This window comes from Poecilia formosa, unplaced genomic scaffold (assembly GCF_000485575.1).
Source record: "Poecilia formosa unplaced genomic scaffold, Poecilia_formosa-5.1.2 Scaffold129, whole genome shotgun sequence".
In the NCBI taxonomy this organism is placed as follows: Eukaryota; Metazoa; Chordata; class Actinopteri; order Cyprinodontiformes; family Poeciliidae; genus Poecilia; species Poecilia formosa.
This window is the reverse complement of record NW_006800068.1, coordinates 93,299-115,263: the sequence shown is the minus strand read 5'-3', so window position 1 is coordinate 115,263 and position 21,965 is coordinate 93,299. Positions and strand designations below refer to the sequence as shown.

The window sequence follows — 21,965 nt, the reverse complement described above, 5'->3', positions numbered from 1 at the left end:
TTTCTGAATATCCTGCAGTGCTACTCAGTCAGCACCGTGTCGCTGCGCCTCATTTGGGAGGAAAGCAGCCTATTCAAGCTTACATGTGTTGCCTACTTTTCCTTCAATTGCAGATGACCCAGAAAGCCAGCATCAATTTATAAGCAGATGAAGTGCTCTTGTTGTAACACTTAAGAATATGTCATGAATGCCTCGCTGCTTTTGTGCCACTTGCTGCTTAATATGCAGAAGGAGTTGCTAAGGTGACACAAAATGGAGGTGAGGAAATTCATTAGTGTCTGTTGCATGCGGCCAGTTGCTTTCTTAAAAGTAAAATTTTGCTCAAAGGGGCAGTCAGGCCTCTATAGGACAGCAAGGAGCAACAGGAAATAACAAGAGCGCCTAAATACACTGAGGAGAGGAGAGAGTGGCACAGGAACCAGAGGGGCTAATCAGAGGTAAGTAGAGGCAGCTGGGGAAGAAAACAGGGAGAGGGAAATTAAGACATGTGAAAAAGCTGGGAAGGAGAAAGAAAGAAAGAAAGAAAGTTGGGGAAACAAGGGATGAAGAGGAAACTAACCCCTGAAATTAGCCTTCAAAGTAGAAACAATCAAAAGAAGTTAACCAAAACAAGGACTAAACTAAAACGGTAAGATGTAGGAAAGTAAACAAAGAAATTACCAAAAAGGAAACAAAGGGCTAACATCTACAGATTATAACAATATTACTACAGCTTATAGATTCGTTGCAGCGTGATGTCACCACATCTCCCTGCTGGAGGGCAAAATGCTGCTGAATAACGATGGCTAGCATTGGTTTTAGCTACAAAGTTAATAACATGCTAAATCTTAAATGTACGGGTGATATATTCAAGAAAAAGGGACACAGTGCTTTGCAACAACTAGATAAAGTCAGGAAAAAGTTTTAAGAGAAAACAAACAGCGAGGGAGAGGGAAGTAGTTCAGCTATGCTAGCTTGACTATGATAATCTTAACATGTAGATGTGCTGTGGAATTCGGTGTGTTTTAGTTCGATTAAAGAATAAAAACAGCAACCTAAACACCAACTTTCCCAGATGATCAGTAGATCAGGTGTTCCAATTAGCTAATTATCCACCGCTGTGTTAGCTTAGCTAAAAGCAGCAGTTGCTAATAATAATTAATAATCGCAAAATAAACAAAATAAACATCAAGCCTGAAAACATAAATCTGTAACAGACTGAATGTTCTGTTCTTTGTGTGGGAAATGGTTGAGTGTTTTATTTTTTGTTGAATCCTAAAACATAAAGTGGTTTTGTTGTCAGTTGCTATGGTAACGAGTCTGCCTGTAGCTTAGCCGACTCAAAGAGTGAGAAAGAAGTGGCTTTCAGTTATTCTTTAATGGTTTTTGGCCTTTTGTTTCCTTGTGATTTAATAGCAGCTGCCTCTCCAGGTTTCATTTTGGGAACTGATTTGTCCCACTGCGTCTTTTTGACCTCAACAATAACATCCAACTGGCCTGTCGGTGAGGCTAGTTAAGGAAAAGATCAAAATATAAACACAAAAATAAACCAAAACCCAAACACAGCAGGATGGCTTACTAATTGATTAAGGTCCGAGTTTAATTAGGTAGAGAATATATTTGAATGTGAATCATTAATGCTAATATTAGCTCATCCTAACCAGCCTACTAAATACACCGATTTAAAAAAAACCCCTCAAATTAAATCGGAGACGTTAATTTTCTCGACTTGTTGCCGTCTTGACTTTCATGCCCGAGGTTATTCAAACTCAAGTGTCCTGAATAAATGTCCTCTGGGCTATAACCTTTCCTCAATGAATTTTTATTGGCTTTTCCTCAGCTGCAGTTACACACGAAGCCCGACTAAATTTAGATCATCACTTCCAGGGCAGCAGTTATTTCCTGATTTCCAGGTACCAGTCAGGTAGATCTCACACGACTTCTGATCCCAACACCGTCATGAAACAACTTCAGAAGTTGTTGTGATGGTAATTGCACAACGTCTCCTCTAACTCCATTTTAACAGAGCAACATGTTGCTTTCATAAAAGGCTGAGCTTTGTGTGAGTGAGACGCTCTTTGAATCCTGCATGTTCCCACAGACCGGCTTTCTTTCTCATCACGTTTTAATTGTGACCGTGGCCATTCAAGGACATTTGGAAAATAGCCTTGAAGAAGCTCGGTGCTCAATTTCATTAGTGGTTTCTGGTTTAATCCTGTAGAACTGCGGCGTATGAATTACCTGCCACTCGTCCAAATGGATTTTGTCCCCCTTTGAGGCAACGGTGCAGATAAGGACAACGGCATAAAGCTACCAAGAGGAGATTTTTCAAAGCTATCACGCAGGCACAAATTAAGTCAACAAATCCAGATTCAGAAATAAACCCTTTCTCTTATATAGATGAACAAAGTGATGTTTATATTCACAATTCATTTGGAAATGAATTATAGATAATGAAGCAACGCCTTCAGCAACACCAATACTGTAAACTATTACAATGATTATCAACCTGCTTGTGCTGCAAGCTAACAGCGCTAATATGACTACGCCACCCTAGAAGGTAAATAAAATAACTAAATGTATTACCTTTCAGTTTTTAAAAGTATTTAAACATGTAAAGGATGAATTAGAGCAGAAACAATGAACTCATTTTTATTTTTGAATGTTCTTAAAGGGCCGGTTGTGCCAGAATGTATTGATAAAACCCATTAAAATTTTCAATAAATAGCTGTTTGTTACAGTATTCAATACGTTTTTCTTAAAATTAAAAAACAATGATCATCTCTTCACACTGGTCAGAGACTTATTGATTTAATCTAGAATCTGTAGGGCCACATGAAAAGCTACAGCGGGCCAGATTTGGCCCCCGGGCCTTGAGTTTGACACATATGGATTAGAGTGACTAGTTGTGCTACAGTGCTAATGCTAGCTTGTGCATCACCAACAACACAAATTGAAAGTTTGGTTTTAGATTCATATGTATTTTCTGTTTTTGTCAGATTTCTTATTATGTTTCCATGAAGTCTTCTCTTTAAGAACGCTTCTGCCAACAGTATTTTTCCATCTGGAACATAGCTAGTCGCACTTCAGTTATTTAATAACATCTGTTAATGTCTTTCTTGAAAGGGTTACAGTGCTAAAGTCTATGCTAAAGTTGGCTAATGCTAGTGTTTGAACAGAAATAAATAACAGTTCTGGCTGCATCCAAATCCTCCAAAGCTGCATTTGAAGGCATCACAGCAATAAAACGAAGGCTAATGTAAGTTCTCTATAACAGCACCTCAGCTAACAAAATTGTTGCTAGCATTTTGCTAATAGTTGTTTTGCAGGACAACTCCTAGCATGTACATATAGAGAAATAAGTGTAACTTGTTTGTTTTTGAAATAAATACTTTAAATTATCCTCCTCTATGCTACAGCTAACACTTTTATCAGTATTGCTAATCAACGACTCATCTTCAATTAGCACAGATTCAGTTTTAGACCATATTGTTTTTGTGCTGCAGCTTACAAAAGTCTCTCTGCTTACAAAGTAAATATATTTTGTTCCTGCTTGGGTAAATGAGACGGCACTGAACCATTACTTTGTAAGCCAGTTGTTCTCAGTGATGGTCCTCAGGGCCTGCTGCACTGCATGCTTTAGATGAGCCTCTGCTCCAGCACACCTGATTCAAATGATTAAATTACCTCAGCAGCCGACAAGAAGCCTGTTAATTACCCATTCATTTACATCAGATGTGAGGTAATAGAGGAACACATAAAATTAAGAACTGGGGCTCTGAGGACCAGAATTGAGAATTGATTTCATCCCTTCCTTGCAACTGTGTGATTTCAGTTTTTCTTATAACAATGAGTCCAATTCCAACATATTGATATGGACCTCTGTATGTTATTGTTTACATCCGGACACTTTGCACAACGCTGGAGGTAAAAAGACTTTTTTGCGCTGTGGCAGTAGAACCAGTCAGTTAATAGAATTAAACCTGGAGGTGTAGGTTTTATTAATTTAGTGTAGAGCGCCGCAGCAAAGGAAAAACTAACACAGAAAAACCGCTGAACCATTCAAAACCACTTTTTCCTCGCTCTCTGTGTCGGCTAAGCTACACGCAGACTCGTTGCCATAGCAACTGTCACTTTATGTTTAAGGATTCAACACCAAAAAAACACTCAAACATCTCCCACACAAAGAACATTCAGTCCGTTACAATTTTATGTTTTTAAATTTGATGTTCATTTTGCGATTAATACAAAGTGATCGCTATGGTAGATTATTAGCTACTGCTGCTATCAGCTAAGCTAACACTGCGGGAGTAGATTAACTAATTTAAACACTTGCTCTGCTGATGATCTGCCAAAGTTGGTGTTTAGGTCACCCTTTTTATTAGTTTTTAACTGAACCAAACACACAAAATTCCACAGCAAATCTACATGTAAGGTTATCATAGTCAAGCTAGCATAACTAGCCTACTTCCCTCAGCCTCGTTTTTTTTTCCTGAATTAAAATGTTCCTGACCTTGTTATTGAGTTATTGTAGTGTTGACAATTAGTGGCAGAGCACTGCATCATTTTTTCTCTTCTATTTCAGCCATACATTTAAGATTTAGCGTGTTATATTACAATTTAACAGCTAAAACCAATGCTAACCATTGTTAGCCAGCAGTTTTTTGCTCTCCAGCAGGCAGATGGAGAAGGGAAGTGATGTCACGCTGCAGTGAGTCCATATAGCTCTCTCCTTCTTGGTTTTATTTTCATTTGAGACCAAAACATACTTTAATCTTTTGACTCCTCAGATAATCTCTGAGGGATAAACCGCAAATGACAACAGGGCCGTGCAGAGACCACTAAAGGGGCAGGTGCTCAAAAATAAAAGGGCTCATCTAACCGCATTTTAGGACAGAATATTAACAAAGCCACACAGCTTTCAGAGTTTAATAAACAATGATAAATTACTAAATTGTGAGATATACAATCAAAGCTAAGGGAAATCTCTATATAGAACATAAAACTATGCATAAGTTAGATATTTTATTAGTAATTTCTTTCTGCAGGTCTATTTTGTTATAGGAAAGTATTGCAATATTCAAACCCGCAATTTAGCAAGATATGTAAATCAAAGCTAGACCAGCAGACATATTTTGTCTTTACAGAATTACACTATTAACAATATAAACAAAGGCACAATGCAACCTTTTAATGAACTGTAATCTATAAAAACAGAGCTGCCTGTTTGCTGCAGTGGAGATGAAGATGGTCCATTCAGGAAAGCAGAGCTGCATCAAACTAACGTGGAACTGCAGAAAAAAGACAAAAACAAAAATTGAATTGTTAATGCATGGAACCATGAGAAAAGCCTACTGAGTTTTGCTTAAAAAACTTTTTCCTCACATGAAGTCGTGGGCAGGGCCCAAAATCGCAACAAAATATTTCTGATGTGTGCAAATAAAAGTTTATGTTTGGCAAATAACTTTTTAAGTTCACGAGACAAAAATGAGTTATTTAATTTAGAAAAAAAAGTTTTTTAAACAAAACATTTTGTTTTAAAAAAGAAATCATTACAATTCCAAAAGTTTTGATTACAATTTCATTTTACTTAACTGAGGTTAGTTGCTTTTTTTTTTAAAAAAAATTTTCATTGAATTGGGGAAACAATTTAACTTCATACTCTGCGAACCAGACCCTAAACTTAAAGTCTGGATTGAATTTTGTCCCCTTCATTAATGACACTTTTATTACATACATTATATCTATCATGGTAATTCAGGGTGAGTTATGTATAATTCTACATGGATATCCTTGTTGGATTTTATTTAAGTGCTATTCTCCTTCAAAATACATTTACCCAACGCTAGAATAAATGCAATGTAAATTATGCAGCAAAGGAAATTAGAAGACATATATCCATTATGGAGATGATCGGTTTTATACGGGCGATGTGCCTCGTATTGCATAAGCGATACTGAAGAATGACTGATATCATTAACGATGCAGGGAAGAAGCTTTTTAGTTATCTAGCTTTGCTAGCAAAGTCGTTAGCTAGCACCTAGCTAATAGCACAACAACAACAGCCTAATGTCTGTATGATAAATATACTGAATGATAGATAAGAACAGTTTTTCCTCACCTGGCTGTCTCCTCCCCTCAGTAGTTCTTCAGAGAAAGGCAGACAGAGGCCTGTCAGTGTCTGTTGTATTTCATTACCTCTCTGCTTAAACCGCGACTCCGTGCTGAAGCAGAAACGATACTTCAACGTTTTCCGTCATCTGACAAGCAGCAAGTCTACTCCACTTTATTCACCAATAACATTTTTTTTTTTTTTTAAATTCACCAACAACTGATCTGTAATCTGGAACGTTCGTTACGTTGAGCTCCAGTTAGCCGCCTTATCCGACTGCGCGAGAGACAACTGCGTCATGCGTCACGGGCAAAAGGTCAAAGGTAACAAGGTGACCGGAAGGCTTATTATGTTGTACAAAAAATACCCCAACAAAAAACAAATAATTTTAGTACATATTATGTGTCAGAAGATAATAATACCAAAAACAAAAAGTTTGACCAAAAGAGTACTTGGGGACAAGGAGCAAAAGGGGCAGGTGCTCAAGCCCCACCCCCTACATGTCAATGTCCAACATATCAAAAAACCAAATTTTACCTAGCGAAAACCTAGCAAAGCAATTAAAACAATTAGATTATGATATACTACACAACAACAAAGTAGAACATAAATCTGCAGGCATGACGTACTCAACAGCTCTTAGCACACAATCCCGATTGCATTTACTTTTTATCTAATTTATAGCTTGGCAAGCATGGTCGACCTCACTAAACCATTTGTAATCAATTTGACTAATGGAGTAATCTATTTGTCTGAAGCGGTGAACATTCGTTGAGTAAAACAGTCCAGAAACGGCCGTTGTCAGCGAGTGAAAACAGATCTGTCGCCTTGTAATCATCACCTGCTACGCTATGCGTCAAATTTATTTCATTGCAGTTTGAAAAAAAAAATGTTTGTGGCGTCTTTTCATCCTTAGACAAGCAATTAGAAAGTAAGACTGTGTAAACAAGCTGTTCCTTAGTGATTTCCAGCAAAGCATTTCGCTTGCTGTTTGTGTCGGAATGACAGCTCACCTTGATATGAATGTGCCAGTTTTTCCCCTGTTGTATTTCATTTCACTTCAGCATATGCCATTTTGTGAAGCCTCTGTAGGGAAATAAAAGTCTGTTGTTGTATGAGGTTATATTTTTAAATGGATTAAATAATCGGGTCCCTTCTGTTTGCCGTCTGAGGTTTCTGATAAATGTGGAAGATGGAACAAATCAGCAGGTTATGGAGATTGAGAGGATGCGTCACGTTATGCAGGTGTTGATGCTGAAATGAACAGCTGCTGACAGCCCTCATCTTCCCGAATGGGGCCCAATCATCACAAGAGCGACAAGTCAAAGAGATCAGGAGAGATTCTCCAGCTGGGGACAAATCTCAGAGATGCAGAGACCTGAATGCCGAAATGTCTGTGGGCTCCTTGTTTACATCTGGAAATTTCGCGCAAGTGCACAACGTCGGAGGGTGAAAAGACGATTCTCCTACATGCGCAAGTCGCGATTCAGTGAACTGAATGAAATCTGGAGATGTAGGTACTATTAATTTAGAGCATCAAAGGGAAAAATAAAGCAGAAAACCTGTTAAATAATAACTCAAAACCACTCGCTGTCTGTGTTGGCTACGCTACACTCAGATCCGTTGCCATAGCAACTGACAACAAGGCCAAAAATCAAACATTTCAAAAACAAAGACAACAGTCGGTTCTTTTACCGTTTTCATGTTTATAGGCTTGATGTTTAATATTTAGTGATTATTAGTAAATGATCGCTGTGGTAGATTAACTTCCGCTGCTATTAGCTAAGCTAATATGGTAGATTAGCTCATGTAAACACCTGCTCTGCAGATGATCTGTCAGAGATGGCGTTTTGGTCGCCTTCTTAAAAAATTTTAACTGAATCAAAACACACAAAATTCCACATCACATCTACATGTTATGGTTGTCAAAGTCAAGCTAGCATAACTGGCCTACTTCCCTATCTCTTTTTTTTCTGAATTAAAACTTTTTTCTGACCTTATCATCTAGTTGTCAGTGTAGTAAAGCACTGCATCCTTTCCTCTTTTAAAGAAGATTTAAGATTTAGCATGCTATATTGACAACTTAACAGCTAAAACCAATGCTAGTCTTTGATAGCCAGCAGCTTTTTGCCCTCCAGCAGAGATGTGGGTGGGATCTTGCATATGTTGCATCACATAAGATGATTTTTGGCCTTGTTATGTTGGGAGGGAAAAGGCAGTTAACATTAAATCAGATGTGAGAGCTAGACAAAGAAAAAAGGCGATCATTTTTGTTTTGTTTGGCCTCTTTTGTTTACAACAAAAGTTCAAAACATCTTACATTACAGTCTGTGGTAAGGCGTGGTTAAAAACATTACTTTAAAGCATTGAAGAGAGGGTATATTTCCAGCTAAGGCGCCTTTTTAGAAACCTTTGCTAGAAATCTAGACATCGTCACTCTCCTAAAATAACGGCCTAGATCTTTTTTTTTTTTGGGGGCCATTATTTTAGGAAGGTAACGATATGGAAAAACACAAGGGGCAAAAACTGATCCCAATGGAACTCTAACCTTAATATTATGTAATTTAGTATAATTCCCATTTAACACATTTTCCTACACTGCAAAAACACAATCTTACCAAGTAAATTTTGTCTAGATTATAATGAACTTGAAATAAGACAAAACTGACTTACAAGTTACTTTTCGGTAAGATGTTGGAGCTTGATTTAAGTCAATAAAAAGTTCTGGTTCTATTGGTAGAATGTTCCACTGCTCCGTTACCTAGCAACCCCAGTCAAGTCCAGGCCGTCACCTAGCAACCCAGTTCCAGTCCCACTGGCAAATTATATTGAATAAATATTTACTAAAAACAAGCTCCTAAATTTCCCCAAAAGCTTAATTATGAGTTAGTTTTGTCTTATTTTAAGTGTACTAAGACAAACTAGACAAAAACACTTGGTTAGATTTTATGTTTTTGCAGTATAAAAAGAAGATTTGATTAAGAAAACATAATCTGCTAGATATTAGCATAGTTTCTAGTACTTAATTTGAAGATTTTCCTTCAGTTTCTATCATACAAACCAACATAAGTAGTTAATTGTCTGTAAGCATGAAAAGATGTTTCTTTTCATGATGTTCAACTTCAGGTAAACTAGACTAGATCTTGTTGAAACAATTAAAATTTTAATAGCCTCATTATTCAATCAGCCTCTCTTTACCATCAAAACAAGTTTAGTTTTTATTCTTTTATAATTGGAGCTCGAACTTGCAGCCAGTCTCTGGAGTTGCTCTCATATGTCACTGTCTATAATTAAATAGACACATCTGGCAGGTTCATTGCTGTAATTACTGAGGAAGTATAAAATTGCCCACTCAACCCACTGATAGTGCACACAGGTATTTATGAGCAATTTGTTTCATTTTACTTGTTTTTTCTGTCAAAGTAGTGGTCCATTTTAGAAGCTAATTTAAAATGTATGATGTGCAAATTGTAGGCCAACAATTCCCCTCGACTGCAAGAGCGCCAGTGATTTCTGGGAGAACAAATGTTTTGTCAGAAACTAAACTGAAGTGTAATAACTCTGTCCCGGCCTTGACGAAGTTATTATTGATAGGTTGGCTTTGCAAAAGCTGATGGTCGTGTTTGAGAGGAAAAAGAAACTTTTCACATTTCTGACGACCTGAAGGACTTGGAGGAGTCTCAGATTATTTCAAAAAGTCATTTCAGTGACTGTAAGAGTCTTTAAGCAGACGACGCTCAAAACATCGACTAAATTGCTCAGACCTGGCCAGCTACACAAGTTTTGAATTTTCTTAAGTCTCAAAAAAAAAAAAAAAAAACAGGACATCCAGCGAGTTGCTGCTACTGTTGATTCAGATCAGAAGAGGGCTAAACAAAATTAACTTTCATTCAAGATTTATCAGGAGGAAACTTTTACCTTTTCGGAAAAGATGAAGTCATTTCTCCAGACATTTATTGGTGTTTTAAGTTCTGTTACGCTGTTGTTGACAGTTGGTGGTTACCATAGCAACCAGTAACTGACAGCTCCTCCCCCTTTTTTCTGTTGCCGTCGGTAACTGTGGCACGAATCAGGATCAGCTCTGTGTTTTCTTTACAAGTATTATATTTTAGACAAATTTGATCACATACAGTGAGAAGAAAATATATAAATGCTGCTAACTGTTGTTAAATGCTGCTAGTTGCTGCTAACTGTTATCAACCACTGCCAATGTCTAACCATTGTTAACCACTGCTAACTGGTGCTATTTGGTACTAAATGCTCACTGGGAGCTGTTGCTCTGAAGTCTCTCTATGGTTATTTATTACATTTTACTTAATGATTAGGGACACAAGCTGCTGGACTGATGTTAGCCACCAACTTGATATCCTCTTTTGTTAGAATAAATACAATGAGCCTGAATGTTTTTGTTGTGACGTCGACCTACTGGAACTGAGACAAATATAGAAAGGTTACAACTGTTGCAGTAACCGATGTGACTAAAGACAAACAAATTAATGAGTTTCTCTAGAGCTTGCTGGGGCATTCGTCCTTTAATCCTAGAAAAGTTCTTCGGCTGATAGAAGGCTGACTTTGCAACTGTCTTTATGTGACTCTGAAGGTTCAGGTCAGATTTCAGAACAGACTTGCAGCTGAACATGAAACTGAAGAAGAGTTTTTCTGCAGTTATATAACTTTTTCCTCAAAGCGAAAGGCACAGTGAAGACCGCCACCAATAACTGGAAGAAATAAAAACAAGCAATGCGAAAAGACAAGTGTTTTTCCAAACCGAAACAATTTTTAAGTCAAACAAAGTCGCCATTAATCAACAAAGTGTTTTACAATCCAAACAGTCGCCGCAAAAAGTTCTGCGGCGAGTGGATTGTCGAGGACGAAGTCGAAGCAGCCATTTTAATAAGGTCATCAATTCTGGTTGAACACAGAAACACTTACTGCAAGGATATTACCCCTGGGACGACTGAAACACGGATGTTTGGGTTTTCTTCCCCCCGTAAAGTCCGCCTCTTGGGCAAACGTGTAATTAAAGCGAAATGGGGGTTAAGAGAGATTCTGCTGTTCTCTACAGCCGGTACGACAGAGGGGAAAATCCTCCTCTCCCCTGATAATATTATTCCACACTCTGCTGGGAGACAATCGGCGAGGTAATTAACTCCACCAGCGTGTTGTGGATTCTCTCAGACTAAACACAGGATGTGCAGATTGAAGGCAGAAAATGTCTCTCTTCAAACGATCCACCTCCAAACATATTTCTATTTTAATTTCGACAATAATCACACTTATTTTACACTTGGTTGGAGATAATACTTGCAGGTATCCTCAGCTACAAGCACTAATTGCTATATTTATGAGCTCTTTCAAGCAAAAAATAATACCTGGGAAAGTAGATTGGTGCGTGAGGAAGGGAAAACAAAAATAATCATCAGTCTGCAAGGTTAAAATAAAAATGAAAAGGTTGCCTCATTTTCGCTTTTCTCCACATCTTTTCTTGTTTATTTTAAAAGTTTTTGTTTCAGCTGATTTTGATTATTAAATAAATGTTTTTGCTTGCAGTCTAATCATAGATGTTAACTCATCAAAGCTGTCTTTTTTTAAATAAAGAACTTAATCAGCTTTTAATTGCTCTCATGTTAGGCCTCGAGGTAAAGCCATGGGTGAGCGCTTACAGCTTCCATCTTTAATTGGACTTGGAGTTTTGGATAATTAAAGAAATTTACATTTTAGGGAGAAAATTTGGATAAAATATGTCTTGTTGAAAAAAATGCAGACAACCCAGAGTTATTCGAGAAAACCTGATCTACTGTCTGTGTCTGTTTGTCCTTGCAGCATGGGGGACACACACACACACTGGACACACACACAGTCCTACCTAAGGACAAATTAGAAAAACCAATTAACCTAACAGTCATGTTGGAACAACTCTCTACGGCTGAAGGTAGATAAAAGATTTTCTTGATGTTTCAACTGGTGTTCAGTTAATTATTGGCAACAAAAGGTGGATGCAGTGAGTTTAGTTTAGTTTAGTTTCTATATTGATTAAGAAATTTAAATCAGATTAATTGCGCTATAAAACAGGGCCGGTCCAAACCTTTTTGGGGCCTTAAGCAGATTTTCATTGGGGCCCAAAAAACCAACATGTCACTCCAAAGTGACAAACCTACTAGTATTAGTGTTGTTTGTAATTAGCTTATATCAAAAATAGCAAACAAAACACAAACAAAAAGATTTTGAAATGTAGAGTGTGCCATATTATTTTTAATCATTTTAATTTAATTTAAATTCCCTTTGGGATAAATAAAGGACTTTTAAAAAGAATTTCCGAAAGTAGCTTCACTTGATAAACACTGGATTTATAGTAATCAAGTTTTTGTTCTACTTTTGTAACTATAAAATAGCAGACAATGTTTTTCCATGTGTAATAACATTTAGTTTATTCATGATAACTTGGTGCTTTTGGACCCTAAGCAGATGCTTGACTCTCAAATGCCTTGGGCCGGCCCTGCTTTAGAACATATATTAACAGGTCATATTTATACACCAAACTGCTGCTATTTGGATATTTTTCTTTCTTTTGACCATTCTACATTTCTCTGTGCATGAAAGGTCCAACAGCTCAGGCGTTTCTGATGTTTCCAGATGAACCAAATAAGCACCAATAAAACATGGCAACATTTCCAACTCCCTTAATCTCCTTTTTTATTCATTTTGAATCTCACTTTGAACTCCAGCAAGCGTCCATGTGATTGGTTTAGTCACTATTTCTGTTAGCCAGCCCATAAACAGCCACAACACTGCAAAAACACAGAATATTACCAAGTATTTTTCTCCAGTTTCTAGTGGAAATATTTTAGTAACTTGAAATAAAACATGACTAACTTTTCAGCAAGAAATATGATCTTGTTTTAATAATCCCTTAATATTTATGAAGTTTAATTGGCAGATTATTTCACGTTTTTCATGAGAAAAACGTGAAATAATCTGCCAATGGAACTAGAATTTGGTTGCTAGGCGACGGCGTGGGCTTAGCTCAGGTTGCTAGGCAACATCTACCAATGGAACTAGAATTGATCAATATTAAGGAATTACTTAAAACAAGCCTCTGTGTTTTGCTGAAAAGTTAATTTTTTCCTATTTCAAGTAAACTAAGATGTTTGCAGTAGAAACTAGACAAAAATACTTGGTAATATTTTGTGTTTTTGCAGTGAAATTAAAAAACTTTGTATCTTTTTGCATCAGTGATGTTGATTCTTTATGCTTTCTTAACATAAATGTAAAGACTCTTCAAAACACTAAACGCTTCTCTGGAAGTGGAAACTTACAGGAAACAAAATAAGTCAAAGTTCAGTTGAAACAAATAACGTCCTGCTAACTAAAGGAAGTAGGTTTTAAAATAAAGGAGCCTAAAGCTAATCAGACGCTGTGAGCTGGAAGTAAGTTAGAGTTAATTAAAGCAGAGGATTTTAACACTTTGTCAAAGTAACATGAAAGTCTTTACCTACAGCTTCGTTTCACACCTGCAGCTTCTCAGCAGAAGGCAGTTATCACAGCGAATGCAGACCTGCTGGAACAAAAGGAAATAATAAAGCACAATCTGATTTACTGTATTTAAAATAAAAGGGAGAACACATCCCTTAATGTCAGTCAGCTTTAGAAGACAAAAAACCCAGAAAAAATAATGTTACAGCTATATTTAAAAACAAATAACATAATTTGATTTAAAAAAAAAAAAAAGCTCACACTAAGTCCTCCAGATTAAAATTACTATTCTATTTGTTATCAGTTGCCTGGGTTCAAGTAAAAGGTACAAAGAAAAGAGGAATCATTTTGTCTATTTCTGCAGCAGACAACCATGAACTAAATCAGTTTCATAACTGGTACTTTTTCACTTTAAAATCTTTCCAAAAGCTAATTTTTCTCTCTTATTTTAAAAAGCATGTCCAGATTTCTAAGCCATGCACAGAAAATGTGGTTTAAAACTTTATTTGAATACTGACATGGAGGAGTGTTTATGTTTATGACTGTTGTCACAAAGTGTCATTCAGTAAACAATGTTTGTGTGAAGTTGCGCAAAACGTCTTACTTTTAATGTAAAACTGCATAATTTTTAATCTCAAATCAGATTTAAATTGTAATTTTTAATCCCAGTCACATTAAAAGTGTCATTTTTAATCCCAAAGTCAGATTTAAAGTGCGGCTTTTAAACCAAAGTTGCATTAAAAGTTATAAATAATGACACTTTTAATGCAAAGCACATTAAAAGTGTCATTATTTTCCAGATGAAACACGATGCCAACAGCCATGAACATCCATGAAGACTCCTTCACGTTTATGTCAGCCTTATGAACAAACCTTCACATAAAGCGTTCACCAGAAAAAAAGGAGCAGAATAAACAGATGTAAAGTCGACTTCAGATTTTAGGAGCGTAGAAAATCCAGCCAGGTGAGAGACGTCCAGAGTGACGATCCTCCAACGTTTGGATGGATCGGTTAAATGGCTCGTTAACGGGATTCTGCAGGGCTGAATGAGCGCTGATGAGGGATTCAGCCACTGGACGGAGGAACGATGCGTCCAAAACGGACAGCAGCTCTCAGGACCGGACATTTTACATCTCACCGAATCACCGCTTCAGCTGGCAAAACTAAAACATTTAAACACTAAAAATAAAACCGAACCAAACTAAATGTCAGCCGTTTTTAGTAAAGTATAACCAAAGAATCCCTGCTTGCTGAATTCCTGGATCTTTTAAAGGAGTATTTTTTTATATAAAATCAACTTTTTTTGAGCTTTGTATCATGGTACCTGGGTACATACCTGGAGTGTTGTTTGGCTTGAATCTCCATGGCAACCGTTCACACACAAACCAGCTGTTTCCACAAAGCAGCAGCAGTTACCACATGAAAACGGGTGTAAACGGCATAATGAGGAGCACTGCTGGAACGAACAGGAGCTTCTTAAAGAGACAGAGCCCAATTTCAAGGTGTTAAACTTCATTTGTGTTTTTTATGACAACTGAAGGTAACGGTTAAAAAAAATAAAATAAAAGTTGGTGCTATGTGTGTAGAAAATACACAAAATAATTACACTATTCTGGTGTAATTTAATTAAACAAAAACTCATCCAACACTTCTGGATAAACATTTTTAATTTTTTTTATTTTAGCCTCCAGTTGGTGAAGTTTGGGCGTCACTAATCTCTATCTTTCAATTAAAACGTCGCAGAGAAAACCTGCACCATATGGCTGCTCTTTACAGTTTTCTATGTGATATTTTCTTTCACAGGAACTTAATTAGTTTGATGCTTCATGGCATTTGAAAGTCATTCATTCTGCGTCCAGCCGACGTTTCGCGCTAAATCCCCAAAACAATCCTGTTTACTTCGTTCTGCACCAGTCAGTCTGGTACTTTTTATTTTTTATTTCTCTCATTCGGCCTCCGACTGTCGAGGAAAATGGTTTTAGAAAGAGGTTTTAGATTTGATTTCTGTGGTAACTAATCCTCACAGTAACAACCTTAAAGAGAGAAAGCTACAAAAACATTGATTTGGACTAAATGTGGCCTTTATGAGCAGTTTCACTTATTGAATGGATTTCCCACAATGCTTTGCAGCTTTGAGTTAATTATTGGTGAGAACAATGCGAGTAAAACATGTGATGGCACAAGGGAATTTCCTCCATTAAATAACTACAAAATGAAACAAAAACTGAATCATAAAGTCATTATTTCTTATATTTCTGCATGTATCGTGGAGAAAAACAAAAACGTATTTTATTTTATTTTGACAGATTTCTAACTAGTTTTAAATAAATTCAATGTAATTTCATTTAAAGTCTGTTGCTGGGAGCCATTTCATATAGTAAATATGACTAAAACTGTTCATTTCTAAATTATTTCACTGTTAGACAATAATTATCATAACTGTTTGCAAATTCTTGTTTTAAACATTTAAACTGGGTTGTTGAAGGCATTTCTAGGTGTTTAATTATTTTTTACTATTTGATACGTTTTAATCTAATTCTCTTGGTTGTTTTGAGTATAAAATACCACTTGACCCCGTCTCTTGCTTCTCCTTAAAATAAACATGTTTTCATTTTGAAACAACCTTTTTTTAAAGTGTTGACTAAATTAAAACTCTTAAATTGTCCTTGTGTTAATCAAAGATTCAGGCGGCTCACAAATTTAGTCTTTTTTAGCCATTTTGACGACTCCCTCATGATTATTAGGCGACTAAAAGCCTAAAATGATCACTAACAAAAGAGCACAAAGTTGTTGAAGTGAACATGACGATCCGTGCGACGCTGAACTGCATCATCATCATCATCATCTCCTCCTCTTCCTCACCGTCTGAATGGCTAAAAATGACCGAGTGCCTGCTGCAGCACAGGTAATAGTATCCAATTTGAATTTTTCTTTCTGTTCCCTTAAAAGGTCAGCATTGTCACAAATGGTTGCAGTGACGGATTTTATTAAAGGGCCGCTCAGCAGGCGCAACAACAAACGACAGTTAAAAAGATTTGCAGGAACTTTTGTTTTTTGCAAAAACTCACTTCACAGAGGTTTATTACAGCATTATAGCATAAAAATGCTAGCATGTTAACTTTAGCACAATATTAAGGCTAACATCAGTATTTTTAACTACCAACAATACTGATGAATATTGTTAGTATACTAATTATCCTGCTTATATCAGCCTAAGCACTATAACATTAGCTTTACATTAACTTTAGCACAACTGCATTGTCCTTAGCGTTAGTATTAGCATGTTTATGTTAGCTTTAGCACAATACTAGCATTAGCATGCTAGACATTTCTTTAGCATGATTAAATTCTGATTTGTTTTTGCTCAAATTTGTGTATTTATGTGACTGTTCATAACTACTAATACGAACACAATCAGACTTTTGTGTGAACAGGACATGAAGGAAGCTAATGAAAAGAAAGCTAAGCTAACAGCAATGTTTGTGTAGTCGGAGCTAAACGTGGCGGGATTGTGATGCGATGCAAATCAACACAGACTTCTACTTTTAAAATATTCTAATGATGTTCTCCTGTTATTGTTTGAACTTACATGAAATGAAGCTCGTGACAATTTCAAAATATAAAAACATACTTTAATTTTTAACAAACATACAGCAACTTTGATTTAAAAGCATAAAAGTCGGCTCAGATCTCCAACCTACAAAGTGGCAGCCATTGTTTCATACTTTAATGCCATCTATTTACAACAAATTTGTCTTTTCTACCAAATTAAAATGCTGAATTTACAATTTTAAATTCCTTTTGAGGTTTTTCTTAACCAGAACTTTTAGAAAATGACAATATATTTCCTGAAAATAAAACCTGTAACATTCAATCGAGTATCTCGTTCTAAAAAGAAACCGTCATAAATTTAACATCTCTTGCAAAAAATACATCTTTATTCTACATTTCTTTTCAATTTCTTAGATGTCATGAAAACCTAACAGAAAGGAATAAAATGGATAAAAAGCATAATTAATCCTCTGTGTAAAGGATTACACCTCTTACACGTCTAAACCTTATAATTACAATAAAAGCTTGACGATTTTTTAAACACTACAATATTCTCGATTAATTAAATTTTACGCAAATTGATTCTTGCCTCTGCAGATGAATCAGAAACTCATGAGGATTCATGTATAGTTAATTAGTTTTTGGCCTTGATTTATCCTTTTATTAAAAAAATATTCACATCTTTTAATATATCAACAATAAATCACAGGCGATAAAACCAAAAAACGGTTAGACAAATAGGAAACCCGGTGAGTTGATTAAAATTAATTAGAGAGAAAAGAAAAAACTTTTTTTAACCAGTTTTATGAAATCATTCAAACCAAAACCTGAAAACAGATAAAATTATTCTGATTTATTCCTGGATGACGCATTCAGCTCATACCACCATACAGAGCCCACGAATACTTCAAACCTCCTGTAAAATGCTTATACCTGCCTGTTTAGTAGTTCGAACGCCTAATATGCTTAATGTGCTTTAACATGCTCAGTGGAAACTGTTTTAGCACCGTTACTACTTCCTTTTTTATAAGCCAATTATAGGTGAAGAAAATAAATGCCGCTCCCTGATTGGCTGGTTTGTAAATGCTATAGCCAACAGTGTGTCAAGTAGCACTGGGACTCGACTGCATTGCCAAATATTTCTGAAATTTTCCCTGAATAATTTAGAGTTGATTTACAGAAAAGCTAACACTAATTAGCGTGTAATGTGATAGATGTAAAGTGTGTCAAAATGTGTTGATTTATACTTTGAATTCATTTTGTTTAGTAAGTTCAGTAAAGTCCATTTTGCACTGCAGGGCCCGGCCCGGCTCGGTTCGACCCGGTCCCATTGGTGCTCTGGCCCTGGTCGTTTTGCATTGAGCTGGACTCGCGGCCAGCTGAACTACCGCTGCAGCAGGCGGGATTTCCCGGCTGGAGCGACGCCTCGTTTACAGCCTAAACGACTTCTGATTGGTTCATTTGGAGAAATGTTATTTACATTTACCATTAAAACCTTTGGCTGAAGAGGCGAATGTAACCCCAGTGTAGGGTAAGAATAGATTATGACAGGAATTTATAGATGCAGCATAATGAAATGACAGCCATCGAGAAAGTCTAGTGCTTCTCTGATCCAGCGATCTGGTCTTTGTCCCGCCTCCACAGCCAGTGAACCAATCAACAGCCAACTCCAAACCGACCTGATCTGGCTGGCCTGATTGGCACCGCAGCTCTCGGGGTTCCAGGGAGCCGGGTGGTACCGGGCTGGAAGTGCTAATGCAAAAACGATCAACCCTGCTTTTAACCTGGACCGGCCCGGGTCGACCCAGGTCTGGCTGTGCAGTGCAAAAAGGACTCAAGTTATTTTCTCCAGACATTTATTGTGTTTTAAATTCTGTTACGCTGCTCTTGGCAGTTGGTGGTTACCATAGTAACCAGTAGCCGACACTTCTGCCCCGTTTCTGTTGCCGTCGGTAACCGTTGTACGTTTTAGGATCAGCTCTGGGTTTTCTTTCAAGGTATATTTGAACACATATTTTAGACAAATGTAGTATTATACAGTGTTTCATAAGTAATTTTGCTGTGTTTTGTTTACGTTTTTAACTGTTAATAATGTTGTACATTTTAGCTATGTTTAATTTTACACATGCTAACTGCTGCTAACAGCTGCTAGCTGCTTATTGGGCGCTATTGCCATGTAGTTTGTTTAATATTATTGTACACATAGGTTCAATACACAAGGCAAGACAAGATTTTAGCTATAAAGAAAACATTCGTGGTAGCGTATTCCACATTTTTGTGGAGTTTTGACAAAGTTTTGCATACATTTGTAACGGAAACGCAGCTACTGCCTCATGTTATTTATATTCTCCCATATTTAAGAACAAGAAATTACATTTTAATGCTCTATTCGTTCTCCCTAGTGAGCAAATCAATACTAGCTGGGAAAAAAAAAGTATTTTCTTTGTTTCAGTGCATATTGCTGAATCTCACAGCATGAGAGTTTGTCTAAATCCTACTAGATGATTCATCCACAGTTAGCAAAATAAACAAAAGGATTTGTAATCTTTGTAGTAAATGCTAAGCATAATTAGATAAAATGTGAATTTCTGTGCTAAAAAAGACCAAACCTGCCAAAAAAAGCTCTCGTCTTTGGTCATCTTTTATCCACTCTTGGAATAAAATTAAATAAAAAAAGAATGAGGTTGATCACAGAAGAGCTCACTTTCTCCAGCGTGAGCTTTTGTCACCCGGAGCGCCAGGTGAGATGAGGCGAGCGGCGGCGCTGTCAGAACAGCACGGCGTCTGGTTCTGGCTCAGCAGAGCGCCTGCTTTGATGCCCCGGCAGCGACGCGAATGCTGGGGAACGTTTCTGTGCTTTCTCGCAGCGCGGCATGCTGGGACGGCTCCTGTTGGCAGCGAGCTTCTGTGGGTTCGGTGGTGGGAGAACGCCTGCAGGTACAAAAGGAAAAGAAGTTTGTGAAATTACAAGCTGTGAATTTTCATTCTTTTTTTTTTTACCTCAGCTGGTATTTGATGTATAAATTTCATCTCCTTGATGGTGAACATCCATGTGTGAGAAACAGTCACAGTTTAAGGGCTGGATATTAAAAACGGACTTATCCAAGAGAGACCTGACCTTTCTCTAAATTTGTTCAAGGATATATATTTACAAATGTCACCCAGGCAGAAGAAAGTTTTGTAGAAATTAGTTTTTTAAATGTTGGCTTCCATCACAATCCAAAGCTACTTCAATAAGACAAACGGTGAAAGTTAAAGAACATATTAGAGCCATTGTTATTGGTTAAGAATATTACTTTTATTACAGCTGTGGTTTAAACAGGAATTTTAAACCACAGCCAAAGGGACAGAATTTCTATGCTTGTAATTGCGGGGTTTTTTTACCCTGATATGAAATTCTCACTACGTCATGCAGGTCTTGGTGTTTTGTTTCATTTTTTAAATTTAATATCTTTCAAATTTTTTTGGTTGCCATTTCGAAATGTGTAAAAATTAAACATAGCACCAGGTAAAATATTTAATATGTCATGCTCAAAACTTCAAAAGGTCAACATAAATCCAAATACGTCACCTAAAATGTACTTTTTCTATATTTTTAATCATTTTGGACTTATTTTTGCAACATAATTTATATTCTTTTCCATACTCATGACCTGATCAATTAATCTAAATGTCAATATTTCATTCTGAATTTACTGTAGATATTTCACTGGAGGTGAGGCTTTAAATATAAAACTACAAAAATTAGTAAAATTAAATAACAGCATGTAATAATGTAAATTTGCTGCATAATACAAAAATACAAAATAAGAAAGATTAATATTATAAAGTACACAGTTTAGGTGACAACAGTGAAACAGAGCTACTATGTGGATAAGTATAAAAATCTACTAACTAATCTATTAAGCAGATAATTTGGGTAATTTTGCTTTAAAACATTAATTTACAATCTAGAAAATTAAAATTCTCACCATCTTCTTCTCCAGGCCGTGAGCAGACGTCACCAGCATCCCATTCATAATTCTCATCTACCGAACACTGCCTCCTAAAGAGGAACAAAAACATTAGCCGCAGGCGCTAGTGTTAGCATGCTTTACTTTTTTTACATTAGTTTTTGGTTGGGAATTAGTATTAGTGAACTCTTGAAAGATTTAGCATGATAGCCCTAGTATTAGCTTGCTAACAATCACTTCATTGGAATTAGTATGCTAGCGTTTACCTTAGCATAATAAATTGGAAGACAATTCTTTAGCATGACTAAATGTGCATTGTATACTAATTATTCTGCTTATATTAGATTAAGTACTATAACATTAGCATTATAAATGCTAACTTTAGCACAATTATCTTTAGCATGTTTATGTTAGCTTTAGTATTGTCACTATTATAGGAGTGACTTATTTAATTGCAGTATTTAACAAAATTTGTATATACTGCCATGCTAAAGCTGTTATATCCATCATATTTCATGCTAATTTTAGCTTTAGCATGATAAAATTGACATTTTGTTAGCTCTATCAAACACCAGGAGGCAAAATTTAACAAGCAAAAAAACCCAAAACATTTTTCTAAGCATGATGTATTAACTTTAGTACGTATTATTAGGTTGCCTATAATAGATCCTAAATGCACTAAAGCATAATAGCTTTTACATCAGCATGCTAAGCTTACTATTTGCATGTAAAGCCACTATCCACAACCTTTTCTGAATTATATTCTGAAATGTGCTTTGTTCTATTCAGTTACCAGTTATTGACATTTCAGACATTTGATGAGTAATGGGCTCACATTGATGGTGACCATAGAGGATTATCTAAAATCCCTGACATCGTCTTCAACTAAACCAAAA

At 36.4% G+C, this 21,965-nt stretch overlaps 1 protein-coding gene across 2 annotated transcripts in view; it reads right to left on the bottom strand.

Annotated features, from left to right (window-relative positions):
* Positions 1-17,182: 17,182 nt before the first annotated feature.
* The window catches only part of LOC103144556 (protein turtle homolog A-like), a 55,964-nt gene continuing 51,181 nt past the window's right edge, over positions 17,183-21,965 (bottom strand). For both annotated transcript variants that reach the window (XM_007561603.2, XM_016676155.1), the window contains 2 exons: positions 21,088-21,161; positions 17,183-20,047 (listed from right to left, as the gene is read on the bottom strand). In XM_007561603.2, the coding sequence (XP_007561665.1) occupies positions 19,884-20,047; positions 21,088-21,161 (238 nt within the window). In that variant the 3' untranslated portion in view covers positions 17,183-19,883. The remainder of the gene's footprint in view (positions 20,048-21,087; positions 21,162-21,965) is intronic.